Here is a 21,185-nt window from a genome sequence, read left to right on the forward strand (position 1 = left end):
AGTTATTTGACTAGTTATTACCTATATAAAGAAATAGACTCAAGCTTACATTTATTTTAGGTGTTTTGATTGAAAATAGTAATGTGAATCAGACAGGCAAAACGTGTACTAAGCCTTGATGAAAAATAAAGATACATTTTCTTTAATCTTAGCACTCCGTAGCATCAATCACGATAGACTGCCAAGAACAGCAGTTTCACCCCTGGACCTTCGCCCTCTCCCCCTCTCAGAGTTCAAAACCTGTCTCTGCAGAGTGCTCTCCTGTGTAATCAGTGAGGCGTGCAGGTGTCAGAGAGGGGCGACCATTTCCATGCGTTGCGCCTCGACAAAACAGAGACTTGTTGACCCTGAGCTCACACTGTAGCTCTATGAGGGGCGAGAGAAGGCTGAAACCCCTGTACTTAACCTGATTGATATATGTTAAATTGCCCAGCTGTAGTATTATGTAGGCTCAATATTCTTACTTTGGTTGGATGATTAATAGTTGCTGATCAATACAGTGCTTCTAACTGTACATCATTTATAAGAATAAACTTGGAACAATAAAAAGCAATTGTAAAGGAAAGCACAATACTAAATCACTCTGCAAGAAATAAAAAAAGTATACAAATTGTTGTTTGGTCATTGATATGCGCATATTCTCATATAACCTCTACAATGAATAAAATGGCTAAAAAGCCTTGGAGATTCAGAGCTATGAAATGAAATGTATTCAAGCAAAACAGTTGAAGCAAACACTGTACCTACCATTCCATTATAGAACATACAAGGGTCTCTTGAATAAAACATTTAGAAGATTGAAAACTGCTTTACTGTTTTTTTGAACCCTTCACACTCGGAGCCATCCCAAACACTCTGAAGCCTTTACAGAAAGGTTGTTTAGTGAAATCAGTCAAAATGACCAATGCAAGAAAAAGATAGTCCATCTAGGAATCTTGGTCAGTTCTCCATAACATAATCGGTATCGTTGTTTTGTTCTACGTTATTGTCAAGTTGCAGTAAAATAGTTCAATTTTCCCAAATAGTCACCTTTTACAATACCCTCCATACATTTATTGATTAACACTTAGAGATCAATTGAACACAAGAGACATGTTTTATCTATTTAAAACGAATTGAGCAGAAAAACAAATAACACCAACTGAAAGAAATTCAACATAAACACACACAGTCAAACATTACAGGTTGACCCACCACACTTCTGACTAAACGTTCAATAAGGTCAAATAGTTTAAAGGTTAAAGTTATTCAGTCAGACACTGTCGACCCACACACACACACAGGACCTGTGTTGCACACTTTTAGAATCATTATCTCTAAACATTCATTCCACGTCAACACCTACTCTGGAGGGCTGACATGGAAACACTTGACCCAAGGTGTGGAGGAGACTATATTAAGATCTCATATCTTTCACCTTCTGCTAAAACAAACCAAGTGACCTGGAAAACATACTCAGCAGGTCATCCCCCCCCGCTTTGATCGCCGCTGCAACTACAGCCAGGAAAGGGGATCCAAGCCATGAGTCACCAGGGCTTGCGGCTCGGCTTCAGCTAGAACAGTAAGTATCCAGCCAATCGATGTTGTGGTAGCTGGAGTTCAGTTAACATGAGTAAAGGCTTTTGAATATAGATACCTGCCTTAAGACAGTACCACTTCATTTTAATGTCTGCTCCATTTCACTCATCCCCCCCCCTTGTTCAACTGGGAGTCGTAAACATTTTTATGACTCCATCCCAGTAACAAGGAGAGGATTTACTGGGCCCTCCCCGCCTCCCTCCGCCGCTAAGACACACATGGAGGGAATCCTCCACCACATTTACACTGAGGCAGCATGTAGCTACAGCCGACCACACCAGTGTGTAAGGCCATTGTGGCCAGCCAGGCCGTCATGGTTACTGTAGTCTGAATGAAGTCTTCATTCAGTCTAGACATACTATCAGGTTGCACACCAGTCTATGTAGTGCCGTGGAGCCCACAGCACACACTGTTGACCTTCTATGTGAAGGAGCTTAAGATCGAGCAGTGCTGAGGCTCCAATATTTGGTTTTCTACCCATTTTTTCTCTAAGCAGGCTAGATATCAACGGGTCTTTTTGCGAGCGAAAGTTTCACCTCATTAGTGAACACTTTGTAACAAGTAGAAAGTAACAAGTTAGTTGAAATCCTATCATCCTGAAATGCCACGTCCTAGTTGACAGTCTGTGGCTAGCAGATGATAGCTAACATCAGCAAATGTTGGCTTTAGCTAGGCTAGCCTGCTAGGCTAGTTAGCTAGTTAGTTGGTGGATATATGAATACTAAGGTTAGTTGCAAGTAACTGAATTTGACTACTGCACTGCATTGAAAGAACAATTATGAATAGAAAAAAATATTTTAGCAGTAGATCTAGTTAAAACTTTATGTTCAGCAACGTAATTTTGACGGCATTCAAGTTTTAAAGGTTGAGCCCGCTGCCTTTTATTATAGTAGTGTAATGTATATATATATATATTCATACCGAATATCTCGAGATATTTGTTATCCGAGACTGTGTTTGTTGAAATAATATATGCTGTTTTTATTGCAACGCTGCTTAAAAATGTATGAATCTGGGTTGGGGTGAGAGGGGTGAGGGTAACAGGAGAAACTGAACAGATTTATGCATGATTTCTTCTGCCAGTCTTGTACAGCATCTTTAAGGCTGTCAAAGCTGTATAGAAGGTGAAGTACAGGCTTTCAACTAGTCATCAGATTTCTAGAATGTAATGAGATTCCAGGGAAGTCGGGGCAATATCAAAGCAATTTTAAAATGTGACGCTCTACAGCAACATAGCAGTGTACCTCAATGAATTTCACATTGTCTTCCATGATTGTTTGCAGCTGTTTTTCTATACTGTAAGCAAAACTGCATTGAACTTTAACATTGGGGTGTGGCCAGCCAAAACAAATACTGATAAGACTATTAAAAACAAAGAAAAATAAAACTATTAAGAACAATATTACCTCAGGATAGATAGTCAATAGTGTGTGTGTCTGTATCTGTGTTGAGCACTGTGTAATGTGCTGACAGTGGATCTGCATCCCCCAACAGGAGCAGAACCGTCAGCCTGCATGTTTATGATTGACAAGGCCTGTTAGGTCCGTCAAAATCCAGAATGACACCAATGAATATTCATCCAATACATTCATGTATTATTGAACACGTATCTCATGAAATAAAGTAACTTGTTTTTATCTATGCATGATAAATGACTGCATGTTTGGGGGCTGCATACTTGTTTTACCGGTGGGGAATATCAAAACCAACAGATGTCTGCTGCAACGCAGCCAGACCAAAAGGAATCCCAACATAATGTACACAAGCAACAGTGCATGGTTGGGAAGAGTGTACCTCGTGGGAGATGGTGAACAGCAACGGTCGATCCGACGTTGATCAGGTCTTGAGCCATATTTGAAATGCACATGTTGGCTTCATAGTGTAACATACATTATGGTTCAATATTCCCTGAACTTTACCCATCTACACACAAAAGCCTTTGTGTTGCCAGAGTAAACCTTGCACTCTCTTAGTCTTTGATGTTGACTGCTGAGCAGCTGGTAGGACGCTCCTGTATTCTGTGGGCATGGGGAGAAACACGGCTACAGCACGAAACCAGCACAGGTACCAGATCAATACGCTGGGGGGCAGGTGGGGGACGGGACAGGGAGTGGGAGAGAGCGGCGATAAAGGAAGGGTTTACGCCCATCAGTGGGCGTTTGGCCATTAAGAAAAAGCGCTGAGCCAGCCTGAATATAGGTTGGACGCTGGATGATAAAGGGCCATAGAGACATGGAGAGAGGGGGAGACATACACAGGGAGACATGGCGAGCAAGAGGGAGAGACGCACAGCAAGAGAGGGAGAAAAGGGTGGAGAGCAATGTGAAGATAAAGGTGGAGGGAGAAGAAGGGACAAAGCAAGGGAAGGAGAGGAAGAAAGTAGGAAGGAGAAGAAAACTAAATAAAAAAAATCAATGAATAAAATAGCATTCCATATTTTTTGTCTCTCACCTTCAGCCTCTTCAATTTATCACTGGATGCCCAGAATTTACCTGCCATAATTATAATGATACACAATGTCAAAATGTAGTCACAGCCTGGCCCATAAAAACCTATAATCCAAGCCTTGGTTGTAGTTAGTGGTTCCTATTGTACCATCTTACTGCCGCATAATTGCATTCTGGGAAATGCTGTTCTAGAATCAGATCCCCTTGTGTCCTGAGACAACAGGTTTTCATTGTTCCAGGGTAGTAATCTTTTTATTAGAGTTCAGACAGGTCCAAAGGCTCTGGTTTGTTCAAAATAGGCTTGACTTTACTTTTGGTCAGTTTATTACTTATAACTTGTATTCATTGTATTTTCTCTTGATTACACTGTATGACCATAATGAGTGTATATACCTTTTTGATAGACCCTGCCATTATGAGAACCCTCTACTTAATGGAACCGTGATATTATTCTCTTCGCATTGACATTCAACAGACTCAATGTTGGACCTCTTGTCATTTTTGGAGGTTGATGTCCATTATGCTTTTCCATGGATAACGATTGCACTCTCCAACTCAAGCTATAGTGAGTGAGAGAAAGAAAAGAGTGGGAAGCAACTTTATGTGTTTAGAGCAAGGTCGGCTTAGCTCAGGAGGTAGAGCAGTTGTCTTGTAACCGAAAGGTTGCTAGTTTGATCCCCAGCTCCTCCTAGCTGAGTGTTGATGTGTCCCTGAGCAAGACACTTAACCCTAACTGCTCCTGACGAGCTGGCTGTCGCCCTGCATGGTCGACTCTGCCGTCAATGTGTGTATTAACCGATGTAAGTCGCTTTGGATAAAAGTGTCTGCTAAATGCCCTAATTGTACTTGTAAGGTAGCATGGTCTCATTTTAATATCTGTTAATACATGTCAATTCCCGTTTGAAAATACGAATGGGCCAAAACGTTGTAAACTGGTTTGATATTAAACTATGCCTATTCCAACTGTTATTTCTTGCTGTTCTCTGGCTATGGTGTACTGCTATAGAGCAGCTAGCTACAGTCTGTCAATATGCAACTGAGACTCAGCTTGCGGGAGAAAAGGCATTGCATATCCTTATCTAGAACCCTAGGTCTTATTGAAAGGCGGTTCAAACAGCCGGAAAGTAGGCAGGTCAGGAACAGAGGGGATGTTTGGGAGCATATGTGCCAAAGTAGAGTTCAAACTCAGTTCACGACATGGCTGTCGACAGTGAGCAAGCTCTGGGGAATGAACCTCAAGCCATGTCTACAAATGTGTAACCTTTATATCTGTAGTACAGCCATACAGGAGACATTACCGAAGCAACGGCAAACAATACGCCACAGGACGACAAAGGACACACACACACTCAGGCATGCATGCATATACGCACACACAGCGTAGGCTAAAAGTGACGTTTCATTTCTAAGGCTATTGTTCTATCTTTCCTTGCTATCAAGCCGTAGTGTTCATCATGCTGCTGAGGAGGAAGCAGGCAGCACACAGCCTTTCACAAGACAACATGGGCTCAGAAAGAGAGGATGAACGCATATGGGAGGCGGGGGGGCCATGAAACAGGAGAGCAGTAAAGGAAAAGAAGATCACAGAAAGGAGACAAATACACCCTTCATATTGTCAAGGATGAGCCAGAGGGGATGTGAAGGAAGAGAAAGACGAGAAGAGAATTAAAGAGCAGTGGATAGATGAGGGCATATAGAGAATGATAAGAAAGGGATAGAGAGAGTGAGATTTGATTAAACAGCAGATGGAGAGCTTAGCGAAGGGGAGACCAAGGAAGGGTCATGATAAGAGGGAAAAGGGGTCAAAGAGAGAAATAACATAAATAATAACAAACCAAATAAACAAGATGGTTATTTCATTTTTTTTTGCTACGTGCATTCAGAATCAATAAGGAACGGAAGCTAACTGGTGCTCCATGTTCGTATGTTGCGTTCACCTGGGTTGAATAAAGATGTTCTCAGTAGAGATGTTGGAATGCTAATGGCCTCACTGCGCAGTGCGGTGACATCGTGTGGTAGAGAGTTTAATCACAGTTCTATCGGGTAAGCTGCTGGCCTACATTCTGCACTTATCATACAGTCAACAGACGGTGTGCTGGCTGGTAATTGGCAGAAAGTAAAAGCTGCAAAAGGTGAAGTCAGCACCCTGTAGAGAGTTAGGCATTATCAAAACGCCATCCTCACTCCCAGTACCGAGCCGTAGACCATAGGACCAGCCCCAGCATGGGGAGAAGAACCAGAAGATCAGGGTATAATGGGATACTCTGTGTCTACCGCTGTATCTGTGTGTTCCTCTGTGTGTGTGTGTGTGTGTGTGTGTGTGTGTGGGTGTGTTTGTGTGTGCTTGCCTGTGTGCTTGCCTCTGTGTGTGTGTGTGTGTGCCTCTGTGTGTGTGTGTGTGTGTCTGTGTGCCTGTGTGTGTGTGTGTGTGTGCGTGCCACTGTGAGAGTGCCTCTGTGTGCGTGTGCGCCTGTGTGTGTGCGTGTGCGCCTGTGTGTGTGTGAGTGCGTGTGTGTGGTAAGAGTGTGTGTATCTCTATAGCCAATTCAATTTAGTTTCATCAGTGGGGGTTGGTATGGTCAGAACTGGATTAGTCCAAATGGAAGAACATAGTGTGTGTTGCGGGCGTGCATGCGTCCGTGCGTTTGTGTATTATAAAAGGACTCTTGATGAAGGCATTGTAGCCATCTTTAGCCTACTAAAGCGATAAAATAGTTAGTCTTGCTCTGCTGCAGAAACAAAGTATTTGTTTTTGGCCAAAGTAGATGTACTATATATTTATAGCAAATATATATCCAGGAATATGCAATATTGTATACATATGGCCCTCTGAGATAAAGATAATATAATAGCTGGGTTTTTTTGTAAGATGTTTCAAATAAACAACCACCAGACGCCCAGAATAGGACATTACACTGACTTTGTGCCAGGGAGGTGGCAGGGAAGACGGATTGAACATCCAGTCAACTGATACATACAGCTCCTCCAGGTAATGTCTGTAGAAGTTGCAGTACATGTGTGAGAGGGGCTATAGAGAATAGAGAGAGCAAGACTAGAGTGAAATTGGAGGAAATTTGTTTGGAAATTAATGACTTCAGTCAGCACTCAACTAGCCATAAAGAAGTACTCAAGTATACCAGCATCATGATTCATGTCATTTGGCATGGCTCTCCCAAGTTTAATTAGTGTAATCTACTGCTTTGGCACAAGAGTTTAGTATTAAAGAACCTGCACAAACCATGCTTTATTTGGGGCACAGCAGATTAAGCATTTCCCAGTTAACCAATCTGCCAGATTCAGAAAACTGCTCAGTCGTGTTGTTATCAGGAACAGTGATCCTTTACAGAGAGGAACCACAATGCGTCTCTCAACAGCTTACAAGGGGCCAGAAAAGAAAGTGGCTCATGGTGCCTTCAAAACACTGCTAACCAAAGCCCCTACCAAACAAACACCATGCTCCGTTTTCAGGGGGTCTTCAACTAATCGAGCCCCTCTTTACCAATTACCAAAGTGGCCACACACACACACACACACACACACACCGCTCCCCCCAAGGCAGCAAGCAGCTACTATTATACACAATAAGGAAAGCAAGCACGCACTATTTCCTATCAGGATTGACAAGGAAAGTTCCGCCTCAGTCTCTTACTGATCGATCCCTACACGCAATCCCATCACTGTCAATCATTCAGCTGTGTGTGTAGGGGGCCCTTATCAACAACAGACAGGGCTTTGTGGAGATAGAGAGAGAACAAGAGATAAAGAAACAGGCAAGAGGTGTTTGTGGCCGTGTGTACGCCAGCACCGATGAAAGTCATAAATAAAACACTAAGCAGCCTGACAGACTGGTTAAGGAGAATCAATACAAGCCTATCTACAGTGTGTGTGTCTGCGCCCATGTTTGTGTGTCCCTTAATCCTGGACGTACTCTTTTAGCCAGTGAATTCTTTCCCCATGGAATTAGTTGTTTGTTAGGCTGAATAGTATACTGCCATTCAGTCTGGACTTAAAGGACTGCAACTGAATGATGGGTGGGTAGGGAAGAGGGAGTTAGGGGGAGGTAGAGACAGTAAAGTAAAGTAAAGTCAAAGAAAGGACAAACTGATTTTCTGTACAAGGATCCGCTCTGAAAGCAATGAGGTCTGGGATGCTTCACCACTCATTACAAACAGTAAGACTCAAACATCAACACACAGGAATAAACCAGCGCAAGAACACCATCAGATAATCGATTCCAGGCCAGAGTTGGACCTGTCAACGCATAACGAATGAAAGAGAGCTGGCCCCTGAAGATGGCCCAGAACAACAAATCGTTGCACAAAACAGTGCGAGGGACTCAACTTTGAAGCGACAGAAAAAACGAAGTAGGGATACGAACACAGAATATTAAAGACTAGATTCATCCTGCAAGACACAAGGTGGGTCCTTTGAAACCACAGAGAACTGTAAGATGGAGTCTGTCAAGGCAGCCCTTCAAAGTCCTGCTTTCTGCGCCCAACAGACACAACATAATATAAAGAGAACTTAAGCCGCCGCTGGACTACCACAGCAGTGCCATGTGTATTCTCTCTTGGAAGTGGGTCCTGTTTGAATGAACAATGATCAGATTCTCGGAGTGAATGAGCCGGCCAAGCAACCTTTTTGTTGTTGTGATTTGATTTGTTTTGTCTCCTCTAAGCTATTTCATCCTCTGTGTGGGAATTAGCAAAGCCTACATTAAACCAACTCTCCACGGCTGGCCAACATTTGTTTCCCCCGTTTAAAGTGAAACCCTGGCCTCCTTCACGCGAACACACTCCCAAAGTCAATCAGAGCAGAGCCAGTCCCGACTGGCTATTGATTGGTCCTGAGCCAGAGAGTGGAAGTGGAGGGAGAGAAGGAGAAAGGAGTCGATATATAGAGCGTATGAGCCAAAACACAGATTGATACAATGAGACACAAAAAGAAAATATGGAAGTTTGGAGACAAAAGATAAGAGAGAATATGGAGTTAATGTCACGAGGGACCGCGCCGAAAACCACCCTTTCAGAAGACCCCCGGACTCTCTGCAGCAGTTGCCACGGCGACTTGGAGACTGATTATATTGCGAATGTGTATAAAAGCACAATGCGTTCATCTTTGCATTACAGCAACACACTTTAGATTGGAACAGCAATATTGATAATTCAATTGCAGAACTGCAATAGTGGAGTTTGCATGTAGATGGTTTTATGCATTTCTTAAAACTGTGCATGACAAAACATTAATAATAACACCTCAACTCTTGCCCGGAGAATCACGTCATTAAATAAATAAATTATTACCAACATTAAGAGTTTGCACTCTCTGAACTGTTCTCGTCAGTCTCAGTTGCTAAGTTACCATTACTGGCACATCTTTCCCATGATGTGGCCTTGTCAAGCTTGTACTTCAATTAGCCATTTGGTGGAAGTCTGAGTAGCAGGGCATGAAAAAGCTATGTTAATCACATACGTTTCTGCGCAAATCAAGGCTTTGTGTGCCGTTTATCTCTCCTTTATCTCTCTAGCATCACCTTTAGCGTGATGGGGGAACCAGAGCTTGTGTTTCTCCTGCAGCTGTGGGTCTCTCTATTCTTTAATCTTCACCTTCCTCCTCCCTGTCTGGGCTCTGAGTGGGGCCAGGGACAGGTCAGCCAGGCCCGCGGAGGTACAGCTGTGCCCGCCACATGGTGCTCCCACCCTGGGCACTGGTCCTCACCTGCAGAGCCCACGGCTGGACCCCCACAGAGCAGGAGGATGTAGTATGTGCACAAGCACACAAAAAGTACAACACACACACACGCACACACCCACGTGTCTCCCACTCAATACACAAGCAGTTAAGGGCAGAATGAGGCTAGTGATTGCAAGCCAGTAAATGTAAGACACAGCTACAGTTACAGACACTGAGACTAGTTGGGAGGGGATTCCTCAACTTTAGGTCACCAGGTGCTGTTTTACAAGGAACCCCCTCAAGCTCACATCTCACATAACACTTCCTCACGGAATGGGCTATAGTTTTATTCAGATATATTCAGACAGATATGTCTACATACATGTAAACATATACAAAGTGTGTTGCAAGTTATGTAAAGTAAAGAACACTACTATTCACGAAAGAACAGGAGCCATTCACTGCATTTCAACTTAAATGTCACGTAAGACTACAACTACATATGTTGAAGACTAAGTGGGCTACATCTGAAATAGAGAGCGGATGACCTCACCCTGGTCTCTCAATGGGTTTTAAATTAAATATCAGCGCCATGGCTTATGGAGGTTGAAACAGCGCCAGAGCGAAGGAGAGAGAGGGACATGAATGGAGAGCTAGCAGCGAGGTACAAAACAATCCCTCATCCTTTTGTAGTCTCTGTTATATTGCAGAGACCAAATCAAACCACAGTATTGCAAGTCTACTCTGACAGCGCTGATCTCGGCCAGCCTTGACAGTGAATAACTCGTTGCTAAGCCCAGCATCTACAAGGGAAAAAGGATGCTGTCCGTATGCAGTCTCATCAAAAGCCCCACAGGATGTTGCATTGATCCACCGCTCACCAGCTTTCTGTCCAGTTGTCAAACTAAAAGTAAGCCTTCAAAGGAAAAGTTTGAATCCAATATCTGGAACCACATGTGTACACGGTATGGATGGGCTTCCTAGTGCATGATCTCCAAAACATTAAAATGAAATATAGCCTCATAAGCTCATTTTCTTTGACAAAATCAGTTTATTAAAAAAGACCATAGGAATACAAAACAAGCATTAATTATGTGAAATGACAGTCCATATTAGTTCATTATGAGTGAGAACAGATAGCTGGTGTGTGTGCTGACACTAATCTGAATACATGATAGCAAACCAGACAAAAGAATAAAAACAAGTTCTCTATTCCGGTTGAAAGTCAATGATATTTGGCAATGAAAATCCCAAACTAAATTAAGTGAATAAATGAAAAGCTGAACATAAGGGCATGCATGGCGCGGGCTAATTATTTCAGAGGACTGATTGGCCTTGAGCCTGGGGTGATGTTGTGCTTTGTTCTCACTGTGTGCCTCTGAATGAGCCCCGGATATCAAGCTGACAGCCTTCATCTTTCAAGGCCCAGCCCTAATTGCTCTCAGTAGGTGGTCCAGCAGAGTCCCACCGCAGGGGACGGCGGTATGGCAGGGGTACGTTGAAGCAGGTGATTAAATCGATATACTTAAAAAAAACAGCAAATGCTAATGAGACAGAAACTTGATTTCTTTTTCGGATTTCAGAGGGAGAGTTTGTATGTGTGTGTGTGTGTCTGTGTGTGTGTGTCTGTGTGTGTTCGCGCGTGCGTGCGAGACAGACGGTGAACCGATATGCAGAGCGACAGGAAAGTGCCTCTGCGTAATCACCTGAGCATGGCCCTGAATTGGAATGGAAACAGGTGAGCGAGCCTCCTTAATCACAGCCATTAGCTGGTAAGTATTGGAAGGCTTGCTAGGTCACCATGGGAATACAATTAAGATTTATTTTTCTTGAGCTACTACTTGAAAGGTTTCACCTCTTCCTAACATGCCACCATTTCTCACATGTAACTGGGAGGTGAGGAAGTCCTCAGCCTCCAAGGACAGAGATGATGTATGTGTGAGAAGAGACAGAGAGAGAGATGGTATAGTACTGCATAACATGGGAGCAGAGCATTGGAACTCGGCTGACTGGGCCCACGGGGGAGAATAATTAGTTAAAGATATTAAAAAAAAAGAGCTGACTATTGACTTAAAAGGTAGTGGTGTGAGATAACAGAGTAATGTATCTTTTTAACCAATTGTAAAATGGTGTGTCCTGTCACCCGCATGGAGATTGTAAAGATCACAACACAACCAATGAGCAGAGGAGGAAGATGTCGAGGCATGAGCTCACACAGGCACCGACAAACACTTATTGGCCAGCATCTTGGACTTTGATTTAAATTGCTGACCATAGAATGATACTAAAGACGTCACACACACACACACACACACACACACACACACACACAAATACACAGACACACACACACAGCCAGTCAGTTGGACCTATCCAACCAATGCATGTTCAAAGATTTGTCTTGGTTATGCAGTAACTAGTGTCTGACTCCTCTCAACCTAAAGTCTAAACCTGTGGGATTCAGCGTCTCTTGGTGGGCTTTGGATCATACGGACATAAACCCTGGAATACACAGATTCATAGAAATATACACACATTTAAAGACAGAACAGTAATGAAAAACCAAAGTTCTGAACCAAACTCAATATATAGAAAAGTGTTTTCTGTGTGTGCGTGTTCCTGTGTGCGTGCGCGTCTTATTGGCTTAATTTGACGGCTGACGGGGGATGACAGGGTCCAGATGGAGACAATCTAATCCCCACGATGATACCATGATGCATCTATGAGCAGGGAGTTAAAGACAGAAGACCGAAGAAGCGGGTCCTACAGTCCCAGTGCTCAAATGAGGAAGGAAAAACACAGTCGCATAAACCGTCAGTCGATGTGTAGCGGACGGACGAGTGGCGCCTCTTTGAGGGACTCTGCATGGAACATACAGAGAAGAAGATGATAACTACCTCCATCGTATATAGATGAAGGCATTAGACACACACCCACCCATCCTTTAATCCAAGTGTGAAGGACGCTGGTGTCTAGAAGAGGCTTGCCTGTACGGCTGTGTCCCACGGCGGCTATCAAAGCAGGCTGAGGGAGAGAGGGGGGATCGCCAACCCTACCAACATCCTCTGCCATTTCCTAAGTCAGTTGAGCCTTGTTTGCATTTAAAGTTGAATTGTGATGACTCATCATGCATTTTGTGATGGCTGCAAGGTTGTGGATGCGTCATCCGCAACATAATATTCTCCATTATGTGGAGCGACACAAACGCCTCATAGAACCACTGTCAGACGAGAGGCCAGATCACATGTCGCTGACATTGTACAACGATGGGAAAATGCACACCCTGATCACAATCTGTGTGTTTTCTGGAAGCATGCAGTCGTAATACCATATCATGCAACACTAGCACATTGTAAGGAGGATACACATATCATGTTATTGTCCTGGGGAATCACAGACCATAGCATGAGGGTGTTTTCACAGAGAGAGACTATGGTCCACGTCGATGAGACCAGCGGCCGAGGAGTCCCATAAAGGACGCCAGAGCCATGGTAACCCAGGTCAATGAAATAACTTATATCCTTCTTAGGGATACGTGAGAATCGGGTTCCATTTCCAGCACAACATAAATATTATGGGATGGCTTCAGTCTCTCTCTGTATTCTCTGATCATGTGTGCTTTGTTCTTCACAGACGCTTTCCTCTTACCATATAGTGTGTAAAATGTCAATGCAGTCAATCACATAGATACAGCCACAAATCCCCCCTACACGGACGCAAATACCAGGACCGAGATAAACACAGATGGACACACTACAGGCACAGCGTTCATGCACACGCACACTTTAATCCCTTACTGCGCTTTAACCCTTCAGGGTGGTGCTGGCCATTGTAGCATACTGCTACCTCAAGAAGCTGAAGGCCCAGGTTGAGGATGTATCTCTCAGCAGGTGATCGAATCACCTTTGATTAGATATCCTGCATCTGAAACGGAAAAGGACAGCTCAAGAGTAGATAGAGATGCCTGGTTTGTTTGTTCCTGCATGAATGAGTACACGTATCACGACTGTGCTACACACATTTAATAGCATGTATAATGTTGAGGTACGCAAACTAATGTCCAAACACACACACACACACAACCCCCCCCCCCCCCCCCTTCTCGGGGAGTGAGAAAAACGGTGAGCGCCAGTCATCCTCCAGCCCCGCCCCACCTCACTGGCCTGCTGGCCAACCCGGGAGCAGAACACGCTTTACAACCTGCAGACTCAGAGAGAACCACGTCTAACCCGGTACAAAACGACTACACGCAAGATGCAACGTGGGTTTATAGTTTCATCAAAACACTGACTGCTTTCATTGTTTCAACTACTTTAGTCAGGCCAGACATTCATGGACAATAAAGAACTCAATCAAACCATCGCACGAGCCTCCCTGCCTTCACTAAATTATCCACTATTAAATTTGACGGATCATACTTCCTTTTACGGACACTGCTTCGTCCATTGCTGATCCTATGTAGCCTAGAGTTGAATCTGGCTGTAGACAAACATGATTCTCGCTTCATGTCTCACTATACTCTACACACAGGCTGGACTTTCATCTTCCAATGAATGCAAATGAGCACTACATGTAAATGTCGCCGTGCATAAACACAGTCCATGTCCTTTCCTTCGCCCTCATGAAGTACCATCAACAACAACTACTGAGGGTTCCTTAGCATAGAGAGTGCATCCAGAGACTTATTATCCATGGACAAAATGCATTCATTATAAGCTTCTGTTAGCGCCAGGATGGACACGCGTGTTCCGTCTCAGAACAATGCACAAGTGCCCCGCACTCTGTAGAGAACCACACCACACCTGGCACTCAGAGGTCACACACACACAGACACATACACACACACACACAGGGAGGTAAACACCATCTGGCCATCCCGAGTTGTTTTCCCATAAGATAGACCCGACCTGTTCCACTCATCTACCCTAATGACCAACACATACACACATTGGGAGACACATCCACTCACTGTGTCCCTCCAATCCATTATTCACATTATGTAAATAGGACTCTGTTAAACAGGTCTTGAGACACATACTCCTCCGCTGCCTATCAATGAAGGCTAAAACTTGTGTAAATAAACAAAGTATGCATGTCATTTTCTCTTGCAGATATTCTATCCATAAGGAAGCAAATACTGACATATGAACCCGTTTTCATGTCGATGAGAGAGGAGAGTAAACTAAGGGAGATGGTGGGTGCAAAAGCGGTTCAGGTGTTGCAGCCCAGTTATAATGGAACTGAGTCAAATAAAGTATCGAGCTGCCTGGGACTTGAACAAAACCAGACACCCTTGACCGAGCCAGGGCTTCTTGACAATATCATTCAATGCACTTGTGTTTACTGAAAGATGGAGCCACACAGAGGAAGAAGAGAACCAGCCAGGAGTGGATGAAAACTGATGTGTGAGGGACGACAAAGAAGGAGAATTTCAAACAAAAGAAGCAGAAGTGTAGCAGGGCCTTTTTCCTCTCAGGAAAAAGTGTAATAACCTTGGTCAAGAGTTTAATAATAATTTCCTTGTCTAGAATACATTTTCTGTTAGTTTTTCATATTTTACTGCTGATCATATCATATAAAAGGGCGATTGGAAGAGAGAAAGATTGACCAAGATAATTTAAATGTAAATGCGATCACAAACACTGCATTGAAATATCCCCCTCCTCCAACTGCCTTTTGTCAAAGGATATGGTCAACTGTTATCCATTAGACAACAGTGCCATCTGCTGGTGGAAAGTGAGAACAACGAAGCACAGATGGACAGCACATCCTTTCCTGAGACGGGGTGCAGATGAGGCACAACGATGTGCTACAGGAGCCTGACAATCCTGCTCTTGCAACGAGTGTAGGTGGTTTCTCTCTGCAGATCACTTGTGTATGAGCAGCAGTGCTAAGGGGAGGGTCTGGTTCATGATGTGCAGGGGGCACCACAGACTGTTTATTTGTGTAGCTTCAAACCGGATTCAGCAAGAGCAAAGAGAGCATGAGCATCAGCTTTTCTGAACACAGTAAAGGCGCCACCAGACCGATGCCTCTCCTCCCCGAACCCCCCCTCGTGGCTGCCCGTGGGAGTGGACCACGTTGTCGAAGGAAGGGGTTAAAACCAGGAACACGAATCCCAATGGTCCACCAGCAATTACTCAAAGTTAATTGTCCAATCACACGGCCGAATACGCGCTGCACTACGTGCTCATTTGCATTAAGTCTACTAAAGTTCAACTTGTGTCCCGCCCCTTCAACACACCGCCTTCCCCTGCCTGAACGCCAGCCTTCCCAGCATCCCCGGACCCAGGGATAGGGTAAGTAGGACCCAGGGATAGGGTAAGTAGGACCCAGGGATAGGGTATGTGGACCCAGGGATAGGGTAGGTATGAAGGACCCAGGGATAGGGTAGGTATGTAGGACCCAGGGATAGGGTAGGTATGAAGGACCCAGGGATAGGGTAGGTATGTAGGACCCAGGGATAGGGTAGGTATGTAGGACCCAGGGATAGGGTAGGTATGTAGGACCCAGGGATAGGGTAGGTATGTAGGACCCAGGGATAGGGTAGGTATGAAGGACCCAGGGATAGGGTATGTGGACCCAGGGATAGGGTAGGTATGAAGGACCCAGGGATAGGGTAGGTATGTAGGACCCAGGGGGGGTCCTACATACCTACGGGGGGGCCTGTCTGGGTGGGGCGCACAGGACAGGATATCCTAAGGAAAAGGCAACGGTGAAAATACCCAAAAACTTGAATCAGACTTGTCTGCATCTAGAACCAAGGCGTAATATAGACGATAAATGTCCAATATCTGTGTTTTCTTTAGTATCTATATCCGACTACCAACAGCGAAGATCAAGTTGAGCCACATTCCTGTGCAGTTCCTTTTTCAACCAGCAGGGTTCAGAGTTGTGCACATCCGACAGCGAACGTTTCTCTGTGCTGCATGCACAACACAGAACAGTGCCTTCTGCCCGGGCTTGCTGGTGAGTAGGGTGATATCTGGGTCAGCACAGTGATGATGAAACCCGCTCATACAAACCAACACAAGCATGAAGCCACGCCCGCATGCATGCAAACAGAGGTGCATGCATGCCTAGACTACACAACTTTCTGTATTTTTATGTGTGAATTTTTATGTGTGAGCAAGAGAGTGAGTGTGTCTATGAATGTGTGTGCGTGTGTCTGTGTGTGTGTCTGTAAAAAGCCTTAGTCATGGAGGTCCTTTATCAGCCTGGGGAGGACCCCCCGCCCACGGCCAGCGGGCTGACTGGCCTCTGGCCTGGGGGGGGAGGGAGCAGCTAGTGTGACCAGCGGGAGGGCCGGGTGGGCAACACTGTGAAAACGATCTCACATGTGTCACACTGATGGCGTAACAATAGGGTTTTAACACTTTTTATATTTTTTATTTAGAAAGGAGGTAATTGGCTTGTGGATTGAAGGGTATAATATAAAATGCATGTCCACAGCAACGGGGTCACAAAATAAAGGGCAAAAACCAACACTGCTCAAGTTCAGGGATTGACCTTGCTGTACATATAATATATAATAACACATCTGATTGCAGTCAGGGATTACTGAGATTTGAGGGCTGGAAATAGCTCAGAGGGCCGAACAAGACCTCTGGGAGCTGGAGCAGAGTACCTCACTTCTAACAGGTCCAGACCAGTGGGTTTGTTAATGGAAAGACGTGCGTGTGTTGGTGAATGTCAACAACAACAATGCACTGTGATCGTAGATTGTGAAGAGTGCAACGCAGAAGCAAAACAAAGACGGCCATGCTTTTCTTTCACCCACTCATCTCACTACCAAGTCCACTAATGTTTGGGAGAACCCCAAACCACATTGACGTATACAAGTTCTCCTCTGCCTTGAATACGACCTCCCGGGTACTCAGTGTTTGACGTAGACCCTTAAAGTGTGTGTCATTGAGGGTAAATCCCGTCAGTGTTTACATGTGCTGTGTCCACAGAGTGTGTGTCCAGGAGTGTGCGCCTGTATGCATGTGGTCCACAGCAGAGCTCATACACAGTAGGCTGCAGGACTCACCAGCCCGGTGAGCGACGGGGCAGACTGCCCCAGGCTCTGGTTCCTCATCCACACCAGGTTGTTGCCCTCCCCAGGGCCCAGGGGAACAGCCAGACCTCCCGTCGGGACCTGCCAGAGCTGGCTCACCCCACCGTGCAGGCTGCTGGACAGCGGCAGCAGCTGCTTACCTAGAGGACCAAGAGGACCAAGACAGGGCAGGAAGGGGAAAACACAGTTAAACCTGACAGCCACGCTGCACTGGGCAGCCGTGTGCTCCAGCAGGCTGAAATCATCCATTCATTCAACACATCGTTAGCCGCAATTAGCAAATGACCATGTCCCGGTTGAACTCAGGTCAGGGCTCTCAAACACCGTCATCGCTATTATGGCAACGCAACGTACAAAATATCCAGAGGAGAACCTCAGAAGACCAACCCAGGAGGATTAGGACCCAGGACCAATGGCTAATCAATGGAATACATATCAATAGAGATGAAGTGAAGTTATTAAATACTATTTGATTTGGATATGACATTAGAACATGGTCAAACAGACCCACATATTTTCTTACTTAAAACGCATATTCGAGCAATATCACAAAAGAGGAAGCTATAGTGAGTGTATGATATCTGGGCCTGGACTTTGGGCGGGGAACACAAACCCTTTTCCTTCACAATAGCCTGCTGCTTTCTGAAGGTCTAGAGGAAACCACCAGCCAGCTCCTTTGCATGTTGTTTATTCATCTCTTGGGTTCCATTATCTGTGCAACTATTGAAATAAGAGTCTGTTGACAGTCGGTTTGGTGGCATATGTGATTCCAATGAGTTAGCAGCTCAGGATCATTAATGGAGGCTAGTGAGTGGTTAATGAAACACCTGTTGAGTGATACATGTCTAGTACAAATACCTAGTGCTGGATGGATTTCCTCTTGTCCGGTAAAACTACTTGGTCAAACTGTATATTGCTAATATCTGTGGCTGTGATGCAACCCTTTCTTCAAAATGTCCCGTTTGGACGGTAGAAGCACAAAGGCAGTGTGAGCAGACGACTGCGTGGGAGGGGCTAACGTCGGAGGGCGAAGGCCAGCGCTCAGCGATGGCAGATGAGTGTGAAGTAGATATTAATGTGTGCACAGCGGGGGGGTACTAAATGAGCCCCCCGCTTCACCCATACTGCACACATGCAGAAGCTTGTGCATTCACACATCCTGTCACTTTACAACAGTCCTGCCCATGTTAACGTTATTTACTGTTTATTAAATGTTCTTGCTTCATTGATGACCTTTTAAAAGACAAAGGTAAAGGAATATATCTTTATTTATTTAGGTATTTATCAATACTAAAGAACATTCAGCAGCCTATGGTTGGATGAACGCTCCAGCTGGGCCTGTCAATAGTAAACCCATCACACCCGTTCTGTGTGCGTGTGTCCTGAGGGTTTGTTCGCCGTGGGAGGTGCAGTGAGTTCTACATGTGGGGGTCTGGCCGGGGACCCAGGCGGGTGGGCCTCACCGGTCATGGCCATGCTGCTGCGGCGGGCGCGGTTCTCGTCCTGGCTCAGCTGACGGTGCAGTTGGGACTTGGTGATGACGGCGGCGGCGGGGGACAGGTCTGGGTTACTCAGCTTCCTGAAGAGGAGCGGTGGGGGGAGCACAAACTCCTTCTGAGAGGAGCAGAGGAGTAGAGGGGGGAGAGGGGAGAGAACAGGAGGCATTAGCCAAATGGGTCAGGAATTACACATTGCACATATTCAGTCTTAAATAGATGATCATCTCTTAACCTAAAGCAAGGTAATCAAACCAGACAAAACCAATAATACCAATATGCATGGCTTCCTATTAAGATGCAGCCTAGTAAAACGAGAAGAAGGACACCACAAAAAGCAGTTCTCCAAAACATTTTATAAACATCACAATAGTATAGAAACAAAACAGGCACGTACAATACTCTGAATTATCACATTATCAACGATCATGTAGATCAGTTTATGATCAGACCACCACATCAGTCATAGACCCCGCTCGTCGTACAGCAAAACCTCAAAATGAGCAAAAATACACTTTAATTCCAAAGGAACAACGTCAGTTGAATGGAATTATCTTGTTTCCAAAAAAGACGACCAGAAACAGGAACTTTGTTGAAAGTGCCTGGCAATTGTTGCCACAGCAAAAGGCAACAAGGATTATTTATTTTCCCATTTAATTTGCCACCATAAAGGTCTGTGCAACACTAAAAAATCCCCCCAATCATTATACAATACCTTTTTTTTTGTCATTACGCAACAAGTATCGCAGAAAATAATTTCGCTATCAGATTTTCTTCCACTATCATGCAGCAAATTGGTTGACAGAAGCAGCTTCCTGTCTCTGAGACAGGGCCCGAGAGAAGTTAGTAATGAACAGCAAACCGTTCAGAGAAACTCACATCTGATTTCTTCAGCAACTATTTTGGCTGCTACACATTGCACAACGAAAGCCTGTGTTAATTCGCGTTTTTGAACATTTAAAAACTCCCATTGTTCCATTGATGAGGGCGGATCATATCTGCCCACATCCAGCCACCCACCAAGAAACAATCAGGGCTAGCACAAAGAAGGAGGAGGAGGACAGAGGTTTCACCATGTCCCCGTCGCCCCGCCTCCTGTCCCCGTCGCCCCGCCTCCTGTCCCCGTCGCCCCGCCTCCTGTCCCTCTGGCCCCCGTTCCTGCAGCCAGGCATTTCACCCGGCGTTCTACTGTGTCCAGAGAGGCCCTTTGCTCCCGTTATGCAACAAGCACAGTCAATAACATCTGTAATCAAATTGTGAATGAATTCCCCAATTAACGTGCACTGTTCTCGACTCCCCAGGCACGCACGTGCACAGCCCAGTACACAGCCCAGTACACAGCCCAGTACACAGCCCACAAAGAGAACGAAGAGCCATGGCGTGCAGAGTCTCTTCTGCAGCTGATCCATCGCCTACCTCAGCACCTTTTGGATCCTAAAGCTCCGTCGGACAAATACGACTCGAGAAAATTGCCAAGCACTACACTTGTGTTTGTCAGCAGAGTAAATGCACTGGCACACACACAAAACAGCTCCAAATGACACAACAGGATGCAACAGACAGCAAAAACTAACAAAAATAAACACTCAATCAATCCTCTTATGTGGTGCAGCTGGCAGCGTTGAGGCTACGGGATCCAACATGTGATTGGAAATCTGTCCCCAGACTGTTGTTGAAGAGCGTGAGGGGAAGTGCGAGGATATTGCCTTGGTTTGGCTTGCTGCTGATTTATTAAAAAGTACAGATGGAGCTAATGAAGAGAAAAAGGGGGGGGGGGGGGGGGGGGGGGGGGATTTGCACGGCATACACGTGACCAGCAGTGGGATCCCACATTGATCCTGGTGTGTTTAGCAGATGGACAGCCACTGTATGGGCTAAGCACCACCTCTCAGTTGTATGGTGTACCCTGGTACACTCAGCAGTACGGCCTGT

The 21,185-nt window shown here is 45.1% G+C and overlaps 1 protein-coding gene across 4 annotated transcripts in view; it reads right to left on the minus strand.

Moving 5' to 3' along the window:
- The window catches only part of mast2 (microtubule associated serine/threonine kinase 2), a 105,416-nt gene that overhangs the window by 69,180 nt on the left and 15,051 nt on the right, over window positions 1-21,185 (minus strand). For all 4 annotated transcript variants that reach the window (XM_079740095.1, XM_079740092.1, XM_079740091.1 and 1 more), the window contains exons 2-3: window positions 19,221-19,371; window positions 17,731-17,897 (exon numbers count right to left, since the gene is read on the minus strand). In XM_079740095.1, coding sequence (XP_079596221.1) covers window positions 17,731-17,897; window positions 19,221-19,371 — 318 coding nt within the window. The remainder of the gene's footprint in view (window positions 1-17,730; window positions 17,898-19,220; window positions 19,372-21,185) is intronic.

Source organism: Pollachius pollachius, assembly GCF_949987615.1.
Source record: "Pollachius pollachius genome assembly, chromosome: 7".
Classification (NCBI taxonomy): Eukaryota; Metazoa; Chordata; class Actinopteri; order Gadiformes; family Gadidae; genus Pollachius; species Pollachius pollachius.